Source organism: Dunckerocampus dactyliophorus, chromosome 9 (assembly GCF_027744805.1).
Source record: "Dunckerocampus dactyliophorus isolate RoL2022-P2 chromosome 9, RoL_Ddac_1.1, whole genome shotgun sequence".
NCBI classification, from domain to species: Eukaryota; Metazoa; Chordata; class Actinopteri; order Syngnathiformes; family Syngnathidae; genus Dunckerocampus; species Dunckerocampus dactyliophorus.
Window position 1 is genome coordinate 11,814,022 of NC_072827.1, and position 26,738 is coordinate 11,840,759.

The 26,738-nt window shown below is 39.8% G+C and overlaps 1 protein-coding gene across 3 annotated transcripts in view; it reads left to right on the forward strand.

Annotated features, from left to right (window-relative positions):
• Positions 1-26,738, forward strand: part of epha3 (eph receptor A3) — a 147,255-nt gene that overhangs the window by 115,041 nt on the left and 5,476 nt on the right. For 2 of the 3 annotated variants that reach the window (XM_054787915.1, XM_054787916.1), the window contains exons 16-17: positions 7,119-7,274; positions 15,614-20,840. In XM_054787915.1, the coding sequence (XP_054643890.1) occupies positions 7,119-7,274; positions 15,614-15,719 (262 nt within the window). In that variant the 3' untranslated portion in view covers positions 15,720-20,840. Of the gene's footprint in view, positions 1-7,118; positions 7,275-11,145; positions 11,268-15,613; positions 20,841-26,738 lie in introns of all 3 variants that reach the window. The other variant, XM_054787917.1, reaches the window with a different exon arrangement.

The window sequence follows — 26,738 nt, forward strand, 5'->3', positions numbered from 1 at the left end:
ATGTTCTTAGTTAGAGCACAGAAAACCTGCTCACGACCTTTTAAATACTTTTTTTTAACATTATTAGAGCCGTCTAGACATGAAATAACAACCCTATACTCACCTTTACACTCATATTACCCAACAGAGGAGAGAAAATGAAATAAGCCATTTACGACATAAATAAAACATAACACCTTGTGCTTTCTTTTACTTTCAGTTTCTGGAGAGTACATTGCACAGTCATCAGTAACATTACTGGTGTCTTTCAATGCATCTTCTGAATGCCTTAATTTGTTGGGGTTTTTTGTTCACCTAGTGATTTTTACGCATGAAAATGTGTAATTTAGGCAAAATAAATTTGGGTTAAATTTGCTTAAATATGCATTAAAAAAAAACTAATAATAGGCCAGATTCAACCTCGAAAGAGTGATGATTTATTAATTCATATATTTTTGAAAAAATGCCATAGAGTGAGGATGCGAAATTTGAAGTGCGAAGTGGCGAGGGATTACTGTATTTATAAATTATTATCACCTTGATGTGTTTTTATTAGAAAAAAATCAGTGAATGCCCTTTTAATGCCTTGTGCCTTTGGAAGGGCAACCGTTCTGTCCTAGAGAGCCATGGGGGATGAGGGTAGTGCTTGTACAGTTGTCAGTTGTAGGCAGGAAGCAAGGCAGCCAATGGGGTCTCCAGCAGCCGCATGTGGTATTATGGAGACGTCAGAGCTCATAACATTGACTAATGATTTCTTAAGAAAGTGAAAATAGGTCCCTTGGAGTTTGCATGTAATTTTCCTGATTGGCTTTTAACACTGGGTGAGCACCGGCTGGCCGACAGAGTCTAGTGTGGTGATTTATGACAAGTGTGTGTGTGTGCGGAGGCAGTTGCGCAGCGGGAGCAGCTGCACTCAACTCTGCACACCTCGTTTGTCACTGAGCTGTCCTGGCTGGCTAATGGAGCACCCCTCCCTCTTCCCCACGCCCAGACCAGGGCCTGGGACCATGAGCATAGCATCTGGAGGGTTCAGGGGTGGGACCCGGTCAGAGTTTACTGTCTCTGCATGGAGAGGTGCTGGAGTCAGTGGGTCAAGGTTGGCTGTCAGAGACTAATTATAGGCCAACAACAGTCCAAACAGGGCTGGAGGCCACTGTCTATCACGCTGGCTATACAGTGGTACCAGAGTAGATATGTAAGATTGTAATGGCGTCACTGAATAATGTATGTGTGTGCTCGACAAATTATGTTAATTGACAACACAAAATTTGTCAATCAGTGTTTGCTTTAAAGACTCGGCCATTTACTGTTACATACATAGTTGGATTTTTGCTGAGTGACCTTTTTTTAATTCTGTTTTTGGCATGTTTCAAACATTTTAGACAATATATCACAAATTAAATTAAATTTGCAGATGGCTTATACATAAAAGACCTGATAAACTGAGGATGCAACAACTGGGAAGAAAAAGCTTACAGACTTTAAAAACACACACACACACACACACACACACACACACACATTGTAAATGATCTTAACGTCTCATCATTTCACCGTTGTGCAAGTAATTCCAGTCTCCAATGTCGGTGGTTCTGAACTGGTTTGGCTGTGGGACCCACCATCAGTGCTCAATGACAAACGGCGACCCAAATTGCAGACATTTTTCAACTCACACCCCTACAATATCTTATATTTAAAAGGCACTGTTTGCAATGGTTACGCGGCTGCCTAGGTGCGCAACACGTAGCAAGCGAATAGCAAAGACAAGAACTCGAGGGGACATTTGGCGACCCACATCCCACCAGTTGATCATCACTGTCCAAAGTTACCCAAAACTGCATTCTTTTGGGTTTATGTGACATTGCAACTCTCCATATTGGCCACTAAAAGCATAGAAATAACACAAAAAGGGTGACATTTGTCTCTTTTATGATGGAATTTTAACAATATGCATGAAAATAATGCCAACCTTCAATACATAGTCAGATATGCAATATGAGGGGTGCTAATTGTACATTCCCTTGTCATTAAAGTGGTAATTATACATACATCAATGTTTTTAAGTAAAGCTATCATAGACATCCATTCCAATTACACCGTGTAATATAAATCACAAAATTTAGAGTAACAATCATACATGCACGAGTAAAATCTAATCAAAGCGTCACACCTGAAGTATTTCAGGTTAATAGCTTCCCTCAGACCACCTGAGTAGTACTGATTAACGCTGCATCACATCCATCATATCCAACAGAGGCATATCAGAAATTCAATTTAAAGGGCCATCGCTGACTCCATGTATCGGCCGCTCCTCTCCGAGGGACTCCATGGGAATTGTCCCGGTACCACAGCGAGAGATGAATTGCTCTCCCGCGGTCGTGCCCTCGTGTGTCTGCACAAGCTCTTCTCTTCTCCTTCTCTCCTCCCTGAAGATCACTAAAACAAGAGTTACACAGCCCTGGTTATGTGGAGGTCAAAAGAATGACAAATAGTGTGGAAGGGAGGGAAATAAAAATGTGACGGGGGTATCTTGTTTATTGTCTCGCAACTATATTTTTACTTCTGTCTGGTGTTTTCTTTACTCTGATGGTGTTAAGTCCACAAGGGGTTTTAAAATTCTCTTTGCCGTCTTTGCCAGTGATTCTGCCTGGTGTTTCTGTGGGATGTACTGAAGCCCAAAATGCAACGGCATAGCAAACAAAGAGAATGATAAAGAAGGGAAAACAAGGTCGTTTGCAGTTTACATCCCAGAAGTCAAGGAGAAAGCAGATGATAAAGGGAAAGGAGATCAGAGGAAAGAGATACAAGCGATAGACAGCAAATACAAGATGATCAATATGCCTGGAAAGCAAACATTCTTGCCCTGACAGAACATTGGTTCAATTGTTAGTCAGTTTTGGGTGTTTGCTTTTCCATCCCACCTGGCCATCTCAACCATCCTCTTTTTCCCCCTCACGCAAAAGTTACACAAGTCACAAATGTGCCCTCTTTTCACACACCAGTCTTCCCAGTGGGTTCTGTAAGCCATTTATTTTTTTGACACGCACCTTTTCTGGCAGGAAAGGACTCAATCAATGTAACGACACCCACGGCACTGCCTTGAACGTATATTTACCCCCTGTGGTAATAAGGCATTTAAATTGCATACAAATTGAGTAACTTAGTTTAAATACTAATACAACCCAGTTTGAACATCGCTCCTTCACTCTATTGCGTTTTTTTTTTTTCACTAATTAATTAATGAATTAATGATCGCTCTTTCGTGGTTGGCTATGGCCCATGATTAGTCCAAAAATATTGAAAGACAAGTCATATGTAGTATTCTGGTCACTAGGCATCAGTTATGACACAAAACATGATGAGATATTACATTGATGAGACATAACATTACATTATGTAGTCAACCATGGCATGCCTGACATGATAGAGTGAAAAAAGGTTCTCCTCCCATTCCGTGTGGAAGTGGGAAATTTTTGTCTTCTTACTTTGTCCTTCCCCATTCCATTTGAAGCCCTTTCTTAAGTTTAAAATAAATACATGCTTAGCTAAACCAGCTAGCTCGCTAGCATGCTATGCTTAAAGCCGTGGCAGTCTCTTGTGTCCCTGCAGTGATCACATAACCTGCGCATTAGCAAAGTAGTGTAAACAAAGAATAATAAGAGTGTAAAGGTAACTATAGGCGTGTTATTTCATGTCTACAGGGCTCTAATAATGGTAAAAAAAAAAAAAAAAACATATTTGAGAGTCATAAATGGGTTTTCTATGCTCTAACTACAAAAAAATTCCATTAATATTGAATCCTACTTCACGAAATTCACTTATCACATCAGGTCTGGAACCAATTAACAGCAATACGCGAGGGACTGTAGTTATTAGGGCCCGGACTGATTAATCGGTCTATACAGCTAAATAATCAACCGATTGCCATTAATGAATAATTGGTCATCAGCCAAAACGGCGACGTTCGCACTTATTTTTCAGGAATAACCCAAGGCGGGGTAAAAAAAACAAATATATTCGATCAATTATGGATCAATTTCATTTAAATTTTGCAATATGGATTCATCGGACATGAGATTGATTCCTAGAGGTGGAAGAGCTACCCGCAGCTAATGCTACGAACACTAACGTAGTGGTGAAACTGACAAGTTACCAGTAAGTTCTTTGTTTCCTTTAACTCAGTGGTGTAAGATTAATCACGATCTTGTTCCATCGAGTGTCTCCCTTGTCTTTATTACGGTAGCATCTTTTCCGTACATTGATAAACTTTTACATCCGTACCTAAACGATCATGGGGAATGTAGTTGATTAAAGTCATTACAAAATAGATTTTTACTAAAAAAGAACTCTGGTTCTGAAGGGGCATATGAAAGTAAATGTAAAAAATGCGATCGGCCGATATATCGATTATTGGAATTTTTTTATTCCCTAATATCGGAGTCTGCCCCCAAAAAATCCATATTGCACAGGCCCTAGTAGTTATACAGTTTTAACACTACCATCTTTGTTGTCCTGTATTCCCCTCATCTTTCCTGCTGTACTCTACCCCTCCTTTGTATCTTGAGTGTACCAGTAATTTACACCAACCCTGCCTGCCTCATCTTCTCCGGCATCGATAAATCAAAGCCAGTCAGAACAGAACCCGTAGCCTTTCCTTCACCTTCTATCGGTGACTGAAACCTGAGATTGAAATTCATGCAAATCAAACTTTAAGCCCGGGTGAATATAGTATATTTATTTTTATCTCTGCATGGTGTATCAATCCGGAGATGAGGTTTTGACGTAAGGACATGAGGGAGAAACTGATGCAGGCATTTTTTATTATAATCACATTCTTGTGTATGTTAAATCCAATGTCAAACACATTTGTCACATTGTGTGAGTTTTACTGAAAGCTACAAACACAGAAGACTGAAGTAACAATTTATGTGTGTTTCATTTCATATGTACAGTGTTTATAGAAGACAGCAAAGAACGGTTGCGCAAGGGTCGTTGCAATGAAACTTTAAAAAGATCACAGCTGTTGATTTTCCAAGTAGCAAAGCAATGCTCGGTTAGTGCGTTTTTCGGTTTACGTCGAAAAAATGTTCTTGCTTTACATACTGTACATTTCCCAGCTAGCATGCAATATGGCGCACGTCTTGTCGTGTTATTAATACACTGCGTGAGTCCAACTGTGTTCTTAATGTATTTTTATCACATTGAACCGGAAGTCATTTTCCCCGAGTTCAGCCGACTGTGTATGATGTCATCAGCGGTTGATTCCAGAGTTATTGGTACAGTTGCGGCACAAGTCGCTGCTTTTTTCATTGATCACGGCTGCAAATTAACCCATAACAGAGTTACAGAAAGTTGCAAGTGCCAGCATTTTGATAAAGTCGTTAGAAACACGACTGAATTCAATAAATAACTCAAAAACATGAAGGTGATGTGTGTGCGGATCTTGCTGCTCCATAGCCGTCTTTGTCAGCAATCGTCAATCAAGGTAAAAAGTAAATGTTCATTTGTCCCTTTCATTCGTCATTTATGTGCATTTTCTCCACGTAAAACTATAATTGTAAAACTATAAATACGTGCTTTGTGTTTACGTTTTTGGGTATCCGGGACAGATTAATTAATTGAGATTATTTCTTAGGGGAAAAGATATTAGAATATGTTTTGGTTTGAGTCGGACCTTTTGGAACGGATTAATGACGCTAACCAAAGTTCCACTCAACCCCAATAGATTAAGCATCCAAACATAATTTAAAATTGCTTTAACACTACATGAATTTCTTAAGATGGCACATTCTTCTGAAATGTTACTATCATCTTAGTTATTTTCCTCCCAAAAAAGGAACATAGTTGTTGGAATTTGTTAGATATGAGCTAGCTTTTCAATATCAAGTATGGTCTTGGTAGCTATGATTGTATAAGTAAAGTGTAATTAGGGTGACCATATTTTGATTACCAAAAACCAGGACACTCTGCCCGGATACTGCCTGGATTGAGATACTCAATGATACTCGAAGTGTACTCAAAGATATCTTATAATTTCAATGATACATTTAAAGTTGGCCTCCTCTGTATGGATAAAAAATGTATATATTACTATCTGTAACCAAAGCCAAATTCCAAAGGAAAAATGTTCAAAAACAGACGACACAGAAACCTGAAGTCAAATGCTTGTTCCATTTTGGAATGTAACTGTAAATTTAAATATTTTGGTGGAAAAAGTGCCCTCTAAAGTGTCAAGAACTTGGGAATTTCAACCGCCGTTGTGCATGATGCCTCGTATTTTACGAGGCTTCTGTTCGGCAAGCATGAGAGGATTAGCTCTGTTGTATGTTTCGATTTTTCTTTGGCTTTTTGCAGCTTTTTGGCAATGCTAATTTTTAAAAAATGCCCGAACTGCTGCTTCTCTTACATCTCATGCAACAGAGTGCCCCAGTGCCGGGCAGTGTGGCGGCCCAATGAAAAACAATGAAAATTAGGATATTTTTATCGCGTCCAAAACAGGACGTTTGGCCGTCCTAAGAAAAATACTACAAGAGGTGCGTCTTGTTAAAAGCATACAGTCAAGCCCTCCTCTGAATTTAAGTATTAACCAACTCACATGACATGTAGTGAATACGATGCATGTTTTACTTCCACTGAGGAAGTGTGATATACAGAATAGGATTACCAATGCCCGCAAAACTTTGCAAAAGATTTGGAGCATTTGCCAAGGAAGTAAACGCTAGTTATGAATACGGGTTCAGGAAATGTAGCAAACATCACAATTAAGATTATTTATGAACATTATCCTTTTTTCATCACTAAATATTGCATTAATCCTTGTAATAAAATCATCAGGCATTTTTATGAGGTAGGTATTTATAACTGGAGACAATTTGGTGCTCATCCAAGTCAGGTTTTTTTTTGCTTTGGTGGGTTCTATGCTCTACTTAGTGCCACTCAATTTATGATCATTATAAATAGTCAGAGCGTTTGAAATGCTCAGTTCAAGGTCCAGCATGGGCCTTTTGCGGCCCTGGAATAGAAAACTGGAATAAATTTAAAAAAAAAAAAAAAAAACATCTGCTGTATGTATTTGTTTGTGCATATAAACTTCAAGTACATTTTTCCTTATGCTTTTTTTCTTCCACTCTCCCTCTCAGGCCAGCCAACTTGTTGTTGGATAGAAGCAGTTCAGAGGTTCCCTCAATTGGGACGATGGGCGAATGGATGGATGGAATGAGGACCTTGCCCTGCAATGAGGCCTTTTCTGGGGTCAGCTACAGCTCCTGTGATACTCTGGCCAAGACTTCCACAGAGTAAGACACAAACACACTAGGCCACTCTTGCCTATTCATGTCAACAGTCTTTACAGGGACTAAATTGTGAGGCAAGCGTTACTGAGAATTTAGAAAGTCCTTTGATAAAGAACACACAATCTTTCTGTCTTGTTCATAAGAAGATAAAAAAAAGCTATGGAGCCATTACTAAAGGTCTCATGGTAACTCATCATGACAGGCATTTCGCCACGCTCTCGATGTTGTTAGTATGACGACGCAGGGAGAAGTTGAGAATGTGAAAAGAAGAAGCGATAAATAGAGGGACAGGAATCGAGATTGAGGGAGAGACAGTCAAGTGGGATTGTGAGCTTCTACAGTGAGACTGGAATAAAAGCGCAACTATTCAAGGCTGGAATGAGAGGGGGGAATTTGACAAGTGAAAAGAGCAGCAAGGGAGGCCTTTCCAAGAGCAAATGCAGGCATGGGTGTCAGATCGGTATGCAAGCATGTGGTGTTCACTCAAATGTGCATTATGAAAAAAAAATGCAAAGGAAACATCAAGCAATGATTGGAAATTATTTAAAGGTCCAAAATAGTGCTGACACTACAGAACTACTAGACGTGTGTCACTGCAGTATGAGCCCAACTATTTATTGTCTCAATAATCAACAAAAAGACAGGCAAATCTCTCTCATTCATTGTTTGAAATGCATTACACGAAAGATCTATTCCATGTATATATCCTCCAGATATTTATCAGGCTTTTTCCATCAGTGAGTATGTTTAATCAATGAAAAGTCATCTACAGTCAACATATCCCAAACAAGAAATGCTTACTCTGCAGACTTGTAGATGACAGAACACACCACACAAGAGTAATCTTGCACAAAAGAAATCCCATTGCCCTACACTTTTCCCCCTACAGCTGGATGCTAAATTGGATCATTTCGGTATTAATCCTCTGAAAGATGAGGCTATAGCAACCAAGGCCGACTCCACCGCCACTACAGGACTAGCAGCCTTGACTGGGACTGTGTTGAGATTACTCTATTGATTCGTGCAGACTTAATCTAGTCCTTGATAGTCAGCACAAGTGTTAGCCACGCTCTGACCTCCGACAAACGGTAATCATATTTCTGCAAAGGTTGAATCGAGGCAACTGGACTTTGTATGTTTGTTGAAGAGGTTTTGCCTTGAATTGAAAAGGCTTCTTCAGTTCTGAATTTTCAAGTGTGGAGTCTCCCTGTTTATGTCTCCAGTGATTGTGTTTCCTGGGGGTGGGAGAAAAGGGTTGTTTTTGTTGCCGTCCATTAGGGGCCACCCTTCCTATGGAATGAGACAAGCTTTGGGGGAGAGATGCCAGGACATTGTTGTCAGCAGACTATAGATGATGCCACAAAGTTTGCTTTGTTTGGTAACGGCTTTGTAATTTGACATACTGTATACGGTCTCTCCAATGTAGCGGTAATTGTACTCATTACACTGCACTGCATAAACAACATTGCTGAGTTTGCTTCTTGTCCTCTGAGTGAACCAGCTTTTGTTTCAGGGTGTTGGTGGGTTTGAAATGCATGGATATGTTATGTTTACAGAAACTCCTTCTTTCTGAGTTTCTCTGACAAACCACACAATTCCACCTCATATTTCTATCCTCAAGCTCGGGCGTAGTGGCCCTTCTTCCTTTGGCGGATTTGACAACGACCCAGTTAGGATACCCACAGTTAGAAAGAACCTTCCTGATGTGTGTCTGTTGTCGATGGTATGGATCGTCTGTGCTCTGTGCTTGAGGGTTCTGATAACCCTGTGTTAGCTAGCGGGTGATGGGAGTCAAAGAGCAGGTACTGGTGTATGTGGGTAAATTTTCTGTGGACCTCAATATTGAGGCATCCGTTTTTCCCTTCCCACACTTTGTTGTGTCCTCCGGAGTGAAACAGATGTTTCTGTCTGTAGAGTTGATGTGTTCAGTAAACAAATCAACTTCACAGGTTTTGATCCTAAGCCATGTCTCGACAACCTACCTGAACTAGTAGCTGGGCTTAGTTCCTATCAAGGACTCTAGTGCTTTTCTTTCCACTTCACTACATGTTGGTCACAATGGGAGGAGACTGGGGAGACCATGTTTTTACTTATAGAAACATTTGTTAAAATGGAATTAAGTGGTGCGAAAGCAAAGTTAAAGTCGATGGCATCACTGGTCTGGAGTGAGGTTGGTTTTGTCCTGTAGACTGGAGTTTCAGTCGTTCCCTGACCCCACCAATGGTCGCAGTGGTGGGGATCCATGTGAACAGCGAGGTCGGTTTCATGGTCGGCAAGTCTCAGGTTACAGACTTTGTTGGTGAAGTTGTGGATGTGGTGTCGTCAACCACAGTGGAGCAAGAGTGGTGGCTAGGTGGGGGAGTTGATGCTGTGGACGATAGGCCACAAGGGTGGAGCTCTTTCCTTGTGAAGAAGCCATTTTGTTCAACAAACAAGAAGAGTTCAGTTGCCTCGATGCAGTCTTTGCGGATTACCATGACATGGACGAGTAATCATACCCGGCTGCAGTACGCCAACTCATCTGCTGGAGTCCGGTTCTATGAAGCAGTTTGGAAGGAGAGTTTGTTCTCTTTGAATAACATGCATGCAAAATTCACACATATTTTATTCGGTTTAGTTCTAGACGGATAAATGTATCACTTTTCTTTATTAGAGTCACTAAGCAGTGACTCCACCAGTCTACCAGAGAATCGAAATTTCATTTGCTTGAATATTGTCTGCCATTGACTGTAATGTTCTGGTCACTAACCAAGAAATGTATTTAAAAAAACAGGCAGCGCCTTTTAAGGCTTCTCATGGGCTAAAATATTCTTCCAGTGAAGACTTCTGGCTCTACTATGTTGCTATGACATGCGGTTGACATCCTGCAAATGCGTTCTCACATTAACTTTTCCTTAAATTCCGTGCATGTAGACAGAGACATTTTTTGGATCATGTAGTCAGGACTATTTTTCATATCTCAAAGTTTTTTTTAAGTCCTGTCACACAGACTTTGTGCTCCTTTGCAAATCAGGAAAACCCTTCAAACCCTCCAAGGACATACTGAGGAAATTATCATAAAAACAGAGCTCTAATCCAGCATACACTTTAGATCATGTCCTAACATACCGGATTAGTCCTTCTCAAGGATGCCCCTCCTTCCCCTTTATATATACACACCCATGCTGATGTAGAGTATAGCTTTCATGTCCAAGAGGAGCAATCTGGTCAACAGACAGCAATCCATAGAGTGCACACTGTGCTTTTGTCACATTTAATTATTGTAAATAAAAATACCCTGCAGAGGTTTTACACCGGGGTCATGGGAATGTCTGCACAAACACTGCGAAAAGAAACTTTTGACAGCTAATTTTCCACTTTTTTTTTCTGTAAGATACCGATCTCTGGCCGTGGTTTGTAATCAAACCTGCAGGTTTCATAAATTTGTAGATCGCTGGAGTGTTTTGGCAATGCTTCCTGTGTTTGAGATCATTCCTTTTGGCTGTCCTGATGAGAAAATAACAAACAGGCCGAGTTAATTAAGATGACTTGGGGTGGGGGTTGGGGGAGCTAACACGTCGCTCATGAGGTCATTCAAAAGGTTTCGGATATGAAGAAAAAAAATGACAGCACAAATATATGAACTCACAAGGTAACGGAGATTAATTAGCGTGTGTTGATGTTTCGAATGTATTCTGATTGCATTGTTTGAATTGTGCATGACTTCATCTTTTCTGTTCAATTATATTGTGCTGCAACTCTGATCATGTATACATTGTGTGCAGTATATTGTGTGAGACCACCCTTTAAGACAAAACGATAAGATAAATACCACCCAAGACATGACAAAGAGTGATGCCGTTTGTTAACATTGCTCGGCATGGCTGTGTCTCAGTAGAGTGATTCTGACAGAGGTCCACGTCACACCAGCAACTTGCCCAGAATGGGAGCCATCCATGGGGATCACCACTCTCTAACAGCCAGTTGCTCTTCTTTCGATTCCTCGGACTCTGGATGGTGGGTGGTGCAGCACAGCAAGGCCCTCCTGCGGACCTTTTGATGGGCCTTCATTTCTGGGTTTCAAAGGGATTACTGATAACTTGATGGTTATGTTTCCATCCCACATACAGTAGATGCATATCTATAAACTTAGAGTGTAACCTCTTTCCACAAAAAACAAACATGTATGTCCTCTTTATGATGTTTGATGACCATAACTTCAACACAAGAACCATTCGTCGTTACTTCTACAGGCAATATGACAACTTGTAACATATTTGATAGACAGATATTGTCCACAACTTCATTACTGAAACCGATATAAGCAGCAATGTCAGGTCACATCTCGTATGATAAATGAACACATTATGCTTCTTTTCCCGTGATGCCACTGATGCCATTTCACAAATAAACACTGTTGCACATTAACACAAATACTGCAATATGCTATGTAAGTTATAGAAAAAGTGTCGTATTTATGTGACCAATTCAACTAAAATAACATGTTTTCCTACTGGTTAGTCTTAATAAATCCAATTAAATAATGCTGGCAACGATGGAAGTAGGAAAGCTGCACATTAATCGATGATTAATCAATCATCCAATTAATCGACAGCTATTTTGATATTCGAATAAATGTTTTTGATTTAAACATGTAAATATCCTCTAATTTCTCAAATGTGAATATTTTCTAATTTTCTTGGTCATCCATGAAAGCAGGCCTGTTATCTTTGTGTTTTAGGCAAAAGAAGATATTCACACACATCAGTGTTGACTTTGGAAAACAGCGATTGACGTTTTTGCCTCTTCTGATATGTTGCTGACCAAACCACTGACTGTTTGGTTAGGGCCTAGGGCCTAACCAAACACAAATTACTCAATTAATGGAAAAAAATAGCTTCAGATTAATCGACCGGGGTCAGGAACTTTTTGGCTAAGAGTCATGAAAGCCACATATTTCCAAATGTATTTCCGTGAGAGCCGTGTAATATTTTTTAACACTGAATACAACTAAACACGTGTATTTTTAAGAAAGGCTAACAATTTTAGAATATAAAAAGTGTCTGAATTGATTCTTTTTAATAATGTTCTTCTTACCATTAATGCACTCCTGGTGCTGCATGGTTGAGCACAGCGCTCCTCATCTTTCTTTCTTTTCCCCATCTTTTTCGTCAAAAGGGTTTGTTCTGCAGAATTACTGTAGCTAGCTGACTATTTGATTAAAGGAGGGAAGTGTACTTCTCAGGCTACCACATTATCCAATAATAATCGAGTTTTGGTGTCTGACCTGAAAAATATCGGAAGGAAAGCTGACATTGGCTCTGGCCACCCGCATGGTGGTAGAAAATGGACGGATTAAAATGCATAAGAATGTTTTAGATTTTGAATGTTAGTTAAACACTGATTTCTGTAATGTTTTACTTTGAAATGGAAGCGGAAAAAAAATTCAATACATTTTATCATGTTAAGGAATGTCTGAGAGCCAGATGCAGTCATCAAAAGAGATGATGACCTCTGGCTCGCAGAGGACTAAGAAAATAATCGTGAGTTGTAGCCCTACTGCACATTTCGATGTGGCACAAACATTCCCATGAGAACAAAGTAAATTGCAAAGAATGACAATTTGGACTAATAAAATTTGTGAAATTAGAAACTGGGCTCATTCAACATGTCACGGAAAACGCTTTCCTACCCCTCGTTTAACGAGAGCTTTGATTGCAAAATGCATCTTTCAAATTCAAACTTTGAAATAATTCCAGACCGTGGACATAATAAGCTAGTAAGCTTGTTGCTGTGTGGAGCACATCATCACTCGTGCACTGATATCATTATCAGTAGAAAAAAACGATACTGATAAGAACTGATTTTTATGCCGAAACGTATGCCAATATTATCGAATATCCCTTCTATATGGCTGGGCGATATAGTGATATTATTAATATATTGGTATTTACTTTAAGCATAATATCAAAAACAACCATATCGTTAATATCGATATAGACTGCATTTGCACTGTATCTTCCTCATCTCTCTGCACTGTGTGTGAGCTCCTGGCCCACCCCCCTCCGTGCATGCAAGAGGTGGTAGGAGGGGTGTATAGCAGCCCGGCGGCTCAGCCGAATATGGTACCCGTTGCAGCAGTGCAAAAAACAGATTTATAAACCTGCTGAAAACAAGGGACTCGCGATGTCCAGCGAGCTTCGCAGTCACAATTATTTAGCACACCAAGCTCTACCAAAAATGTACAAGGAAGTCAGACAGGAAGTCAGCCAAGCCTGATGCAATTGACAGGGTGGTGTTCCTGGCACAAAATAAGGACATGCTTGTGTCTTGTAAAAGGGGTTACAGAAAAAATATTGAGATATATGTCGTATATCGATATTCAACATAAATATAACTGAATATGAGTTTTGGTCCATATCACTCAGCCCTACCTTCTAATATATCCTTTTGCCTAAATGTGCTGATTTGAATAAAAAATATGAATGCAATTCTTAACTTAGTATCTTGAGTCAAGCTAAGAGGAACACAAGATATTGTGTGGCTCATTATAGTCTTTATAAAAGAAACAACATAAATCAACATCATCTTTCACAGACCTGCTTTTTCAACATTTAACTAGGGTGACCAAACTGTCCTGTCCTCTTTTCCCAGGACATGTAGTGTTTTTACGTCCTCTGCTGGCCGTCCTGGTTTTTGTTATGTTTTTTAGAAAGTGATGAAAATGTACTGGTTTTCATTGGGCCATTAAATTTACTTTTGGTTTTAGGGCACTTTGCTGCGTGTGATGTTAATCCCCGCGAGGCTGCCGTGTGGGCGGCTTTTTGTATTAGTGTTTACAAAAAAAAAAGTTAAACATACACACTGAGTTAATCCTCTAAAGTCTCCTAAAATTGGGGATGTTCAAATTCCCAAGTTGTTGTCACTTTAGAGGGCACATTTTTTCCGAAAATATTGGCTACATTCTAAAACTTAACACACAATTGAGGTTCATGTCTCGGTTCTGTTTTTGGAATCATTTTTGTGACGGTTTTTGAAGGTTCTTTCTTTGGAATTTGTGCCTTTGGTTGTAGATTGGAACCTCGGTTTTGGTCATTAATTTTTTCTGGAAGAAAATGTCAGCGAAACTTTTCAACGAAAATCGAATCACACTAAATCTGAGGTTTAACTGGCGAAAGTATTTTGTAATATAACAATTTTGTATTCATACAGTGGAGGTATACTTTAAATGTATTGAAATCATAAGTTAACTTTGAGTGTCCTGGTTTCCGGTCATCAAAATATGGTCACCCTAATTTAACAACATTTATTTGGTCGCCTTAATTGGTATTTGGACATACATGTTGGACCGTGTAGTTGACTACACATGCTAATATACATTCGGCTCAATTAGCTCATTGTAAATGTTCACTTCAATAATATTTTGCACTGATATTGTGTGGATGGAAACTGGGCTATCGTTTCCCTTTTGCAGATTAGTGCTGCTTGTTCCTGCAACTCCTTTGTTGTATTTGTTTTTTTGTTTTTTACTGCAAACCTGATACATCCCATGCCATGTAACCTGTCCCTTTTGTGTTTACGCACGGAGTAAAGCAATGTCTATCTAAAAAAGTCTGCTGCTTTGCAAAACCTGCTTCCATAATAAACACTTAACAAACTAAAATATCTAAAACCAGTTTGATTCACTTGGACTGCAACTGATCTGCTTCTACTAATACCTGATTTGAAATTACTCTGCAAACCACAGTAGTCGGAGTTCTCGAATGGCTCGAGTTTCTAATTACACGAACGACATTTGCAAGAGTTGTGTGGTGCACACCCAAGGTTGAAGTGAAGTGGTAGCTGTTAATGAGCAATTTCTCTTCCCTAAATGAATGGACTTTGTTGGATTGCATGTTTAATTATGTATCATGTGCCAGCCGTGCTCCTTTGTCCACATCCCCACCTGCCTGTTAGCTCCAATTCAGTTTCACGCGAGAAACCAGACCATTGCATGTGATTGTTTCTTCCACTGACAGGTCATAACTGCAACTGTCAGTGTATTGCCACAGGCCTATATTGCTGTTTATTAGTGATGGAGAGCAGAGGCATATCCTCATTCAGAGCAGTGGCAGCTCAGTGGCCTTCTGAGAAATGCAGTCCGGTGTGAATGGCAGCTGCATGGGAACGTGAAGGGAGCCGTGCTGGGAGCATGCCATTAAATGTCACGGGGATGTCACATCCTTCATCACTAATGCACACTTTCTATCTCTTTTTCTCCCAATCTTTCCCTTTGTCACGTCCCGCTCCCTGATTGTGTCTGGTAAATGACCTTCCGCTCCCTCCCTCTTTCTTCCTCTCTGTCCCCCACTCCTCCTCACCAGGGATTTGAAAAAGGTTGGAGTGACAATTGCAGGACCACAGAAGAAGATCGTGAGCAGCCTCAAAGCCCTAGAATCTCACACCAAGAATGGCCCAGTACCTGTTTAAAAAGACAAAGCCAACAAAGGAGAGGTGTGCGTCAACTGATGATGGGAGCGTGCGTATGCAATGACAGTGTATCCATAGCAGAAATGGCAGAAGACTGATGAGAAATTATTAAAATGAGGGCTTTCATTCGACAGTAAAGTCCTGGCAGTGAAATGGGAAGGGCCCAGTGTTGCACTGGTTGACTCATGAACCCACAGATGATCCATGCTCAAGTTGAGATGCCTTACAGACACATAAAGGATGGTAGAGATGCACGTTAGAGCCAACACAGCCCATAACCGGTCAGGTATAAAAACTAGCAGGACTGGGATGCAGGGAAAAGAGCAGAACCACTCGGTACCAGTGAAGCTGGACGACGTTGCCCTCCCTTTACAGCGCATCCCGGGATGCTCGGTGGTTCCTCCTGTGGAGCAAGGTGGCTGCCTTTTGGGACACTTCATGACAGACAGCAGCAGCAGCCAATTCGGTGTGGACCCTTCCTGGACTAATGAAATCTTCAGATTCTTTTGTAACTACCTACACATTAACTCAATGTGTTCTAATCAACGGCATTCTGCAGACCCGTCACATAAAAGCAATAATTGTGATAATCAGTTGTTGGGGTTGCAATGCGTGGGGGCCACGGTCACACTGCACTCACAGTGTGCTTTGAAGGTACAGGGGCAATAACACACTTCACACTCGACTTTATAGGCTATACGTACGTTTCAAGTGATATGAGCAGATATTGTAACGTTATAGTGCTGTTCCCGCCACCCGTAGACCCTTTGTGTGAAATCTCAGGATGCACACATTATTTGATCTATATTTTCTCTAACAAGCGGAAACAGATGAGGCGAGCAAAGCAGGGAGCTGAGAGCGCACAGTCTGAGAGTTAAGAAAGAGGAGAGCGGGAAACTCTTAAAAGAGATGCTGGATAAGATGAAGTTGTGTTTTTCACACCTTTCCCTCAGACATTTTTATTGTCTTAACGGATGTTGGGTTTTTTTTTTGTCCAGGTGGGTTTGTACTTTAGTTTTTTTTTTTCCTGGGAAACAAAAGTTTGACTCAGCAACCACACACACAGTCACACACCGTCAGAAAGCTGAGATTGATACATAAACTTTGAAGGTGACAAAAGACATTCTTAGTCTGTTATTCTGAGATAAACATACAGTAAGTCATGGGAATACATACTGTATAAAGATTCATTTGTTTCTTTATTACCAAAGTTTTTTTAGGCACTGAAGTTATAAAAGTTAATGTTTGCCGTTTGAATTTTGGGAAGGTTTTTTTAAATTTTTTTTTTTACATGATTTTATGCTGAAGATGTCATTCCATAAAATATATGTGTTTTAAAATTCAGTTTTCTCAAATACAGTGTTTTAATATTCCGTTAATAAAAATCAAATACATTTGAAAATTTGTCTCAAAATCCACACACAGTAGTCCCTCGCCTCTTTCACAATTTCACAGCTTCAGCTTATTTTTTAATAAATCATGCTGTTTCATGGTTGAATACGGCCTATTATTGGTAAAAAAAAAAAAAAAAAAAAAAGAAATGCATATTTCAACATTTTTTTGCCTAAATTAAGCATTTTCACGCATAAAAATGGCCAAATGAACTAATATACAAATATAAGGCTCTCAGAAGACGCATTCAAAGATGTTGTGATGATATGTAATATTCTATATGTCACCAGGTGTCAGTGATATTACTGTAATGTTCGGTCAGACACACAAGCACCAAACTTGATGGCTAGAACAACAAGCTTTTATTGCAGGTTTGATTTATCTCACAACAGGCACAAAGATCCCAAACACGGCTGTAACCCGCGCCAAGCTAAAAGTCGACTCTGAAACCCCAACATAACTTCCTGTCCGCACCACTCGAACCAGTTTTACAACAACACACACAAGCACGAGTCTTATTTATGTCTTATTTGCTGTTATTATGTTTACTTTATTAGGTAATACTAGTGTAAATGCGACTATAGGGGTGTTATTTCATGTTTAGAGAGCTCCAGTAATGTTAAAAAAAACATTTAGAAGGTTCCAAACAGGTTTCCTGTGGTCTAACTACGAAAATATTCCATTTATAAAAAATGAATCCTACTTCACGGTCGGGTCTGGAACCAATGAACTGCGATAAACGAGGGATTACTGTACACACTTCCGGGAAATTAAGACTGACTAAAGTGAAAATGTGTAAAAACCAGCCAATCAGGTATAAAGTGCATAGTCACGTGACACAGGTCTTCCAAAAACTGTAAGTGTACTGTATGTGTGTGTTTTAAAACATCCAAATATTTGTTTTACACAAAATTTTTATGAATGGAAATTTGATCAAATTAAAAGAAAAAAAAAAACATATTTAAACAAACTTCTAAACACTTGCATTTGGCTTATGAATGTTTATTTTACGAAACTTTCAGCATATTATGATGTAGCAAAAAAATTAACCTTCATGAATGCATTTTCTTTTATTTTCATATGTGATGGATTTCATGCACAAACTTGAGTGCCTCGTTGGGTTGCGTCATTTCGGGATCACCGTGCAAGCTCTCCTGCTTTAGTTTGGTTTAAACCAGTGCTTCTGGGGCGTCGTGAGAGGTGTGGCGACGAAACTCATAAAATTTCTTCACAGTTGGCAGGTCTGTCTTCAAGGTCTGTCTTCATTCATGCTTGAATGATGCTGTGCCAGCAACTCATACAATGGTTTGTACAGATAAGAAAATTGACACGACAGGTTATTAATATTATTTCAAATCGACAGAAAAATTTGACAGAAAATAATTGAGAACCACTGGTTTAAGTGATTTATTTATCATCAATGCCCTCAACAAAGTGTGAAGCGTCCGTCAAAACTGCAAATAAATACTTGAGGAATGGAATCCGAATGCATATGTCCAGAAAGGGATCCCCTGAATGCACCTTTAAATTTAGATGGTCAAGATTGTACATCTGCATGTATTCTGGTCCATTACACATGTGACCGGTATTGTGAACTGGTACCACTTTATAATTTTGGATGAAATCCATTCATCTACGATGGGTGCAGTAGAAATGCACTTAGTACACAAATATGCGAGCACTTTCCTTAAAATGGGAATCGTACCAGTTGGCTGGGGACGAAACACACACGATGAACAGGGACGGTTTTGGTGCTTTTTGGGGAAGCCCAGCTGCGTTCATGGCATCGGTCGGTCCAGTGTTCTACCTGTGGATGCTGCTGTTGCTGCTATGAGATCTGATTAGCGTGTATATAATGTAAACCATCATAACGATATAGCAACTAGCCAGACAGATTTTGCAATATGTACATGCCATCCCTCTTTGTACAATTTTTTGTATGTATAAAAAGAATAATGACAAATTGTGCAACAATTTTAATTAAAAAAAAGACAAAAATCATCTGTATTATACTTTATCTTGTTTTGAATTATATTTGTCAGCCTGTTTTTATTTTCTACAATAAAAATTCAACTGTGGCTACATTATTATTTATTTGTTAACATTATACAGCACAGTGACTTTTTTTTTAAAGCTTACAGTAAATTATGTGTCCGTGTTTTTCTTTTTTTTTTTTGCTTACTTTATCAACCTGGGACATCTGAGAGCAATACTGTTATGCACCCCATACCCAGAACCCTTCTATTCTGTCTCAAGACTGACCTGTGTGTTTGTGTGAGAGTTTACGTGTTCAATTGTAGATGGCCTTGTCAACTAATGTAAAAGGATTTGTAGTGGAAACATTTATATTTTTATAATAAATATTCTCAAAATATTTTCCAAAAAAGGGAATGATGACAGACCTGGTTCCGTGTTTTTATTTGATGTGTAAGCAGTTACAAACTACATTTCTAAGGTTACCCTTTGAGTTTTTACTGAGTTGTGGGTGTGATGTTGAGTGTGTAAAAACTAGAGATGCTCGATATTGGCGCTATTCGTTTTCTGATACTGATATCAACTCATGCTAGGGTTGTTGATGCGACCGGATATCCGGTTTGACGAAGGAACGATTCCGAAGCTTCCTGTGTCGATAACGATCAGCCATAAATCTTTAGATTAATCGATTGTGGAGACGTGCACCGGGTATCGCGAGAGAAGCAATTGGTTGACAGTGTCTCATAAACAACTCAAAGGATTGTCACGCTTGCTCCATAGCTTTACATGGCTGAAGACGAGAATGGGTGTAAATGGTAGAAGGCCGTGTCACCGTGCAATACGTACCTGGAACACAATCAGTTCAGCTGGGTCTATACGCATGTGTAGAACACGTCTATATGTGGTCGGCCTATTTTTTGGCAGTCACATGTTAGGCATGTGTAATCTACGCCATCCGTCAATCTATTTTATGGCAGCAAGTAATATACAGTACGTCCCCCCCTCCACTCCCAAAAACGTTAAGATAGAAATTTGAGAAATAACAACATAATCAATCTTTTTTTTAAAATATCCTATCCATGGTGCAAGTGGACAATTTATAAGCCCTCTCTTCTTGTTCCATGAATAATTTTACCTTTTTTTAGCCACTGAAATAAATACACATAAAAGCATTTGCTAGGAAGGTATGTTTGGATGGATGGTATTTCCATACTTTAGCTGAATAAATCATTGCACTCTGCTTATGGTCGTTTACATTGAAATAGAACTGCATTTTATGTGTTTTATTCCATTTATTTGTGTACGTTACACGTAACCGGATATGACGTTTAAGTCTGCGCTGTGTTTTTCGTAGCTCAGTCTTGGTGGGTGTCATAAGACGGTAGCAACATCGCCATGCTAAGTATTTTAACAAGGGTCACTCTTAAAATAACCTCCCAACATATTACATATATAAAGTATGGTTATCGACCATTTATGTTCATACATTTAAAGAATAATAACTACCACAACACGTGACGTCGCAGAAGCGCTGTCGTAAAATTGAGCAAAAGGAGGAAATGACGTAGTCCTCGCGCAACTATTTACGAGTCGCCACGACTTCCGGCTATTTACTAGTCACCGCGGAAGATTTCCCACGCACCCCCACCCCACACCCCCACCCCCACTCCGCCACCCCCCCCAAAAAAGTAAAGTTACGAACGTCTTTGGATTTAACAAGCAGGGCGCCAAACTTGAGCAGCCAGACCAACAGAAGTGAGTATGGTAACCTTTTTGCTTTGTATCTTGTATCATGCTGAAATGTTGTATTCTTATATTATTGTCATTATTGTTATGACATCTTAGGGGTGGGATTGATCAATGAAAAAGATGTTCATTCAGCAAGCCTTTTTTTTTTTTTTGCTCTGTATCTAAACAATATAAACATATGCCATGTTATTCTGGTGACTTTTTGCCAGTGCCTAACAGCATGCTTGGTGATATGATGTGCTCTTTTACACATTAGAAAATACTGTAAGAATGACACTTTCATATAATTGGCATCTTTATTTTATAATGTAGGATTAATGTCTACATCAACACACATTAACCGTAGAATCGAATCATATCGTTTGTACACTGCATCGAATCGTTCTGTTTTTTTTTTTTTAACTCTTTCACTGCCAAAGACGTGTATTGACATCTTTTGCTTTTTTTCGCGGGAGCTACAGATCAAAGTCTTATTCATCTTGTGTGTGAATTTCTGACTTGTCGGCGATGTATTTCTGTCCCGGTAGGGGGCAACAGTTCTCTTTTCCTCCAACCGGCAGCGACAGATTGTCAATGAAGAAGACGGATTGTGGGTTGAGAGAGGAAAATGGCGAAACACATGCAGAAATCGAGCGGAGACAAAAAATACAGGCAGCTAACACTGTCACAGAGCTTGTCTGGCGGTGCGTCTGCCTTTAGTAGTGACGTGATCGCGAAAGATAGAAGTGACATGGGTGATGTAGGTGACGTAGATACAAATGCAGTTGACAATGGCAGCCGAAGCAACAAGCTAGTGGTTAGCGTTTCTGAGCCATGTGGCGCGACACCGGAAGCAGTTCAGAGTCGGGTGACTCAGAACCCTACCCTGATTCTTCTGACGAGTGGCTGCCGTCTGGATCGGTCAGCAGCAGGGATTCATCCCCACATCCAGCAGACCCCATCGTCACTCTGCTTGAATTTGCTTCTCTGCAGAAAAAGTTGTTTTCCCTGTTTTTTGGTCAAAATTATTTTTTTTTGCTGAAACTACCCTATGTTCTACCACCAATATCTAAAGACACAAAAAGGCTAGAAACAAATGTTTTTTTTCTGATGAAAGAAGAAAGTCTAAAATTTCTTTAGATAATTTCAATGTTTATGTAGTCCTAAAACTCAATATTCCGTGGGTCTTGAAAGTTCAGCAAAAATGCCAAAAAAGCTCTCTGCTCTGAACATGGCTGGCAGTCAATGGGTTAAAATATCATTTTTGAATCTTATTGTAACTTGTCTATCTAATTTGAATTGAATCGTCCATCACAGAGGTTTACATCCCTGACTGATATAGGCAGCAGCCATCAGCACATCTTGTGTCATGAATGAATACATTCTGCTTCTTTTACTGTGATGCCACGGGATGCATATCACAAATGAGCGCTGTTTGTGCAAAATAAGACAAAATTTATCGCAGTTTAGTGGTTCCAGACACGACCGTGATAAGTGTATTTGCGCAAAGTAGGATTATTTATTTATTAATAAATGCAATGTATTCCTAGTTAGAGCATAAAAAACCTATTTACGACCTTCTAAATACGGTTTTTAACATTATTAGAGCCCTGTAGACATGCAATAACACCCCTATACTTTTACCCTTGTATTATCCAATATAGTGGACATAATAAGAAAAAATATGACATATAAGGTATAAATAAGATAGTCATACAATCTTGTTTTTACTTTTTAAATTGTTTTAATTTTGTTTTACTTCTGGCAGCTATTGTCTCATCAGTGTAGCATTACTGACACCTAGTGACCACTGTAGTATACTACATAACATCACAATGTCTTATATTTTTTATTTTAGTTCATTTAACCATTTTTATGTGTAAAATTGATGAGGCAAAATGTATGTAAAATTTGCTTGAATATGCATATTTTGTGAATAACAATAGGCCGTATTCAACCACGAATAACAAGAGTGAGCTGCGATATTTGAAGAGCGAAGTGGCGAGTGATTATCGTACCGCAATAAGCAATGTAAGTTAATGGAAAAAGTACTATATTGATTTTCAACATTTTGGCTCAACAACATTCATTAAAAAAAATCATGCCCAATCGTTAACTAAAACTAGAAAAATTTCATTGGAAATTTTGAATGGGCTTGCCTGTTGCTTACCTCCAACCCAGCGTTGTATCCTTCCAGGTTGCAAGGTGTGGCCTGAAAGGGTGGGTTGCTAATAAAGTGGTTGTCAATTATGTTGCCATGGTTACACAAAATGTTACCTTTTTTTGTTTGATGTTTGCTGTGGTGATGATAAGAGAAAGAATGATGGTCACTCTGCTCGGTGTTGTGAGGTTGACACTGTCCAGATGTTTCCAGGGAGATGTGCACGGAGAGAAAACAGGATCCTGCCCTCCCTATGTCAAGAAACAATGAACACAGCAATTTTGTCCTGTTTTTATCGAAAGCCTCCCGGTGATCAAACTATCTGGGCGATGGGGGGGAAACAGAGGCAGACTAGAAGTGGAAGAGGCAGAAATAAAATTGAGGCGAGATGAAGCGAGAGCGAATAAAAAGTATAAGACTGTTGCGCTTGGAGTGCAATGCGTATGTCACTTGTGTCCGATTCTGGAGAACTTGTGAACAATGGCGTACAATATTGTGGTATAACAAGCAAAGGTTAACCAGTACCATTCATCATCTACCTTGGCAGCACTTTGGTGCAATGCATTCCTTTTTGCAGCAGGAAGCACAGTTCCACTTGGAGAGCAATGATAATGAGAAAACAACTTCATGAAGGGGCATGAAATGCAATGCATTGCCCTAGTTGAATAGGAGTAATATGTATGTCACCAATGCAGCTATGTTCAAAAGCCTTTGACAACAACCAATGTCTCTCAGTGGGCCTTTGTCAAGGGAAAATCTGCTGCTTACGCCAAAGTAGAAAAGAGATGAGACAAGTTCTTTGAGAATAATGAGAGGTGCACTTTCATAAAGTTTGAATGCAAGGAGACACATCGATACAACGTGAGGAGACGGCTTCTAGAGAAAATGTGGCCATTCATGCTAAAATGTTAGTTAATATAGGAAACAGCATATGCTTGGGGAGGGTCGATCGCCTTCTCCAGTGAGAGACAGAGATAATGAAAGGCAGACTGCCATGCCGAAACACCCAAGGCTATTTGAATCAGGTGATAAGCATGTGGCGGACTTGTTTTGGAGACAAGAAGCAGATAATCATAGCAAGTCAGTGTGACATTAATGTATATCTTCGCAGAAATACATATGAATGTTAGTGCATAACTATAACTAATATTTGTAAAATTAAATAAAATAATGAACACAAAACATTTTATAAGTGCTATAACAAACCATATTTTCCTGACAGTTTTCATGTCACAGAACCCAAATGTTTAATCACATATGATGGCCTCTTTTAATGAGCAAAGGGCAGTAAAAACATAGGGTGTCTTACAATATTCGACGATTCAATTCAGAGGCGTCTGATTTGACTATCAATCTCGCAGTCGCATCCTATGAAAATGTCATGTGATCAAGATTGTGCCATTCTGACTACATTGGGGGGTACCCACAGCTGCTCCTGAGCTTACATTTTTACATAAAATGTCTTTGCTTTTACTATGAATAGCTTATTGTGATACAAGTTCAGCCTCATTTGTGTTAATAAAGAATTGAAAATGATGTGTGTGTTTAATAGAAGACCTATACTTACACAAGATGGCGGCACGTACACACAGCAAAGCCCAGCATTTCTTCCAGATTTGCAGTTTTTCAATTATTATTTTGATCATATCAGGTCTGGTTTAACATCTCACACTCGACAAGAGCTTTTGGATATTGAATTTTATCACCGATCCTCGGCTCGTCCCTGAGGTCTCCAGAGTACTGGAGTCTACACGCACCACCCAGCCAGGCAGAAGTGCTCAAAAGCGGCGTCGAGAACGTTAACAAAGTGGAGGAAGACACGCAGGAATACAAGCTAAGCTGAAGCTAACGCTGCACAGACGTACCTTACTGAGTATTTTTATTGTTAATGTGTGGTTTTCAGTGAATAAAATGGACAAGTTACGACTGCCACATCACTCACGGTAAGAGACCTTTGGACTGCAAACGTCATTATTTTCATCGAGACATGACCAGCCAGCGGAGTACCGGACAACGCTATTGAGATAGCCGACCGGCACACACTTCGTAAAGATAAAGCAGTGGCTGAAACCGGCAAAACCAAAGGCGGAGGACTGTGCATCTATATGAACTGTTTTCTGCGTTCTGGGTCACTAAATAAATATAGGCACTGTTGTTGCACACCTGCCATGTTTATTTGCTTATCTGAGTGTTGTAGCCTTTTTCTTTGATGTAGAAAAAGTTGCTAATCACATCTGTTTAATGTTAGGGTCGAAAATTAGTCAACTAAATCTAACAAATCAGTTTCAACTATGAAACTCCTTAGTCAAAGACAGCCCTGAGCGTAACCACCAAATAATGTTTTGAATTTAATTAAGAAATTATGGAAGTCTTAAATCTAGTTTAGGTAAGGTCTCCTCTAGGCGTCAGTGGTCTGATGCACAATCTCTGCAGACTTCCCTTTCAGTTCCAGTTGAAAACCGGCCTCCAGCTGAGTGCAGCTGCCTGACACCATGTTAAAAACGCATAACACTTCACTCGGGTTCCCTGCTAAGCTGCAGTGGAGATTTAACTTTGGAAGTCCACTCTGGGGGGGCTGTGGGCCGGGGGGGGGGGGTTTAAAAGCGCATACATAACCAACCGGAATGTCGTATTTCGATTATCCGTATTACACAACTTGTTTATCTTTTTACAGGAATTGTAATGCAGCCACAAAGAGAATGGTCTATGTTCTCATGTATGCTGCAAGGATGCTCCCTGCGGTGTTCTGGTGCTCTAAGCTGTCAAAATGCTGTCTTCATTACATACATACATACACACTGTCAGACACACAGAGACACACAAAGATGAATGTTAGCTTTGTACTGTCTGTTCTCTCAAAGGAACCTAAGAACACACTGGCTCCTCGATCATTGTATCACCAAAGTAACATGGAGTGCACCTCGCACACTTACAAAAGTCCCAGGACTGCCTTACTCGCAGCACCTTCTGTCATTCTAACAAATGATGGTAGCACAATAATAAGTGGAAATATAATCACAATGCAACCCGTTACATCCTTGGTGGTATGAGGTAGAGTTTGTTCTTCTGAGCATGAAGTACAAGTTGCTTATTGTTGTATTTCTTAGAAGTGCTAAGCACCGAGTCTTCAGTAAGGCAGATTACCCAAGATGTTAGCTTGTGCAGGTGGTCCTCGGGTTATGAACACGTTCCTTTCATAAGACAGTGATGTAAGCTCAGTTTTAGTGGAGGTCAAAAGTTATGTAACCCACTTGGTCCAGCCAGCTCCACTCTCCGCCCAGGCTCAAACCAGAGTGAGCAGAATGACAGTCGAGAGTACTAGCCATTGAGCCAAAAGTGGCATTTGAGCGACTTGGACTGGTTAAAGTTAAAAGGTTAACTAAAAAGAACAAAAGTAATTTTGTCCTTTTGCACAACTACACGTTACTCCGCGTGCCTATTATTCCGCCGCACGTGTGTAACTAGTTCATATACAGTAATCCCTAGCTACTTTGTGTTTCCAATTTCGCGGCTTGACTCTATCACGGTTTTTCAAAAATATATGAATTAATAAATCATGCTGGTTGATTCATTACAGCCTGTTATTAGTCAAACAGAGCCAGACTTGATCGCCGGAACAACAGGCTTTTACTGCAGGTTTGAATGAACTCACAACAGGCACAATAATCCCTAAAACGGACTACTGTTGAGGCAAGCTGAAAGTCAACTCTGAAACCCCAACATCCTCGGCTCCGGAACACATTTACAGCAACACGAGTTTTATT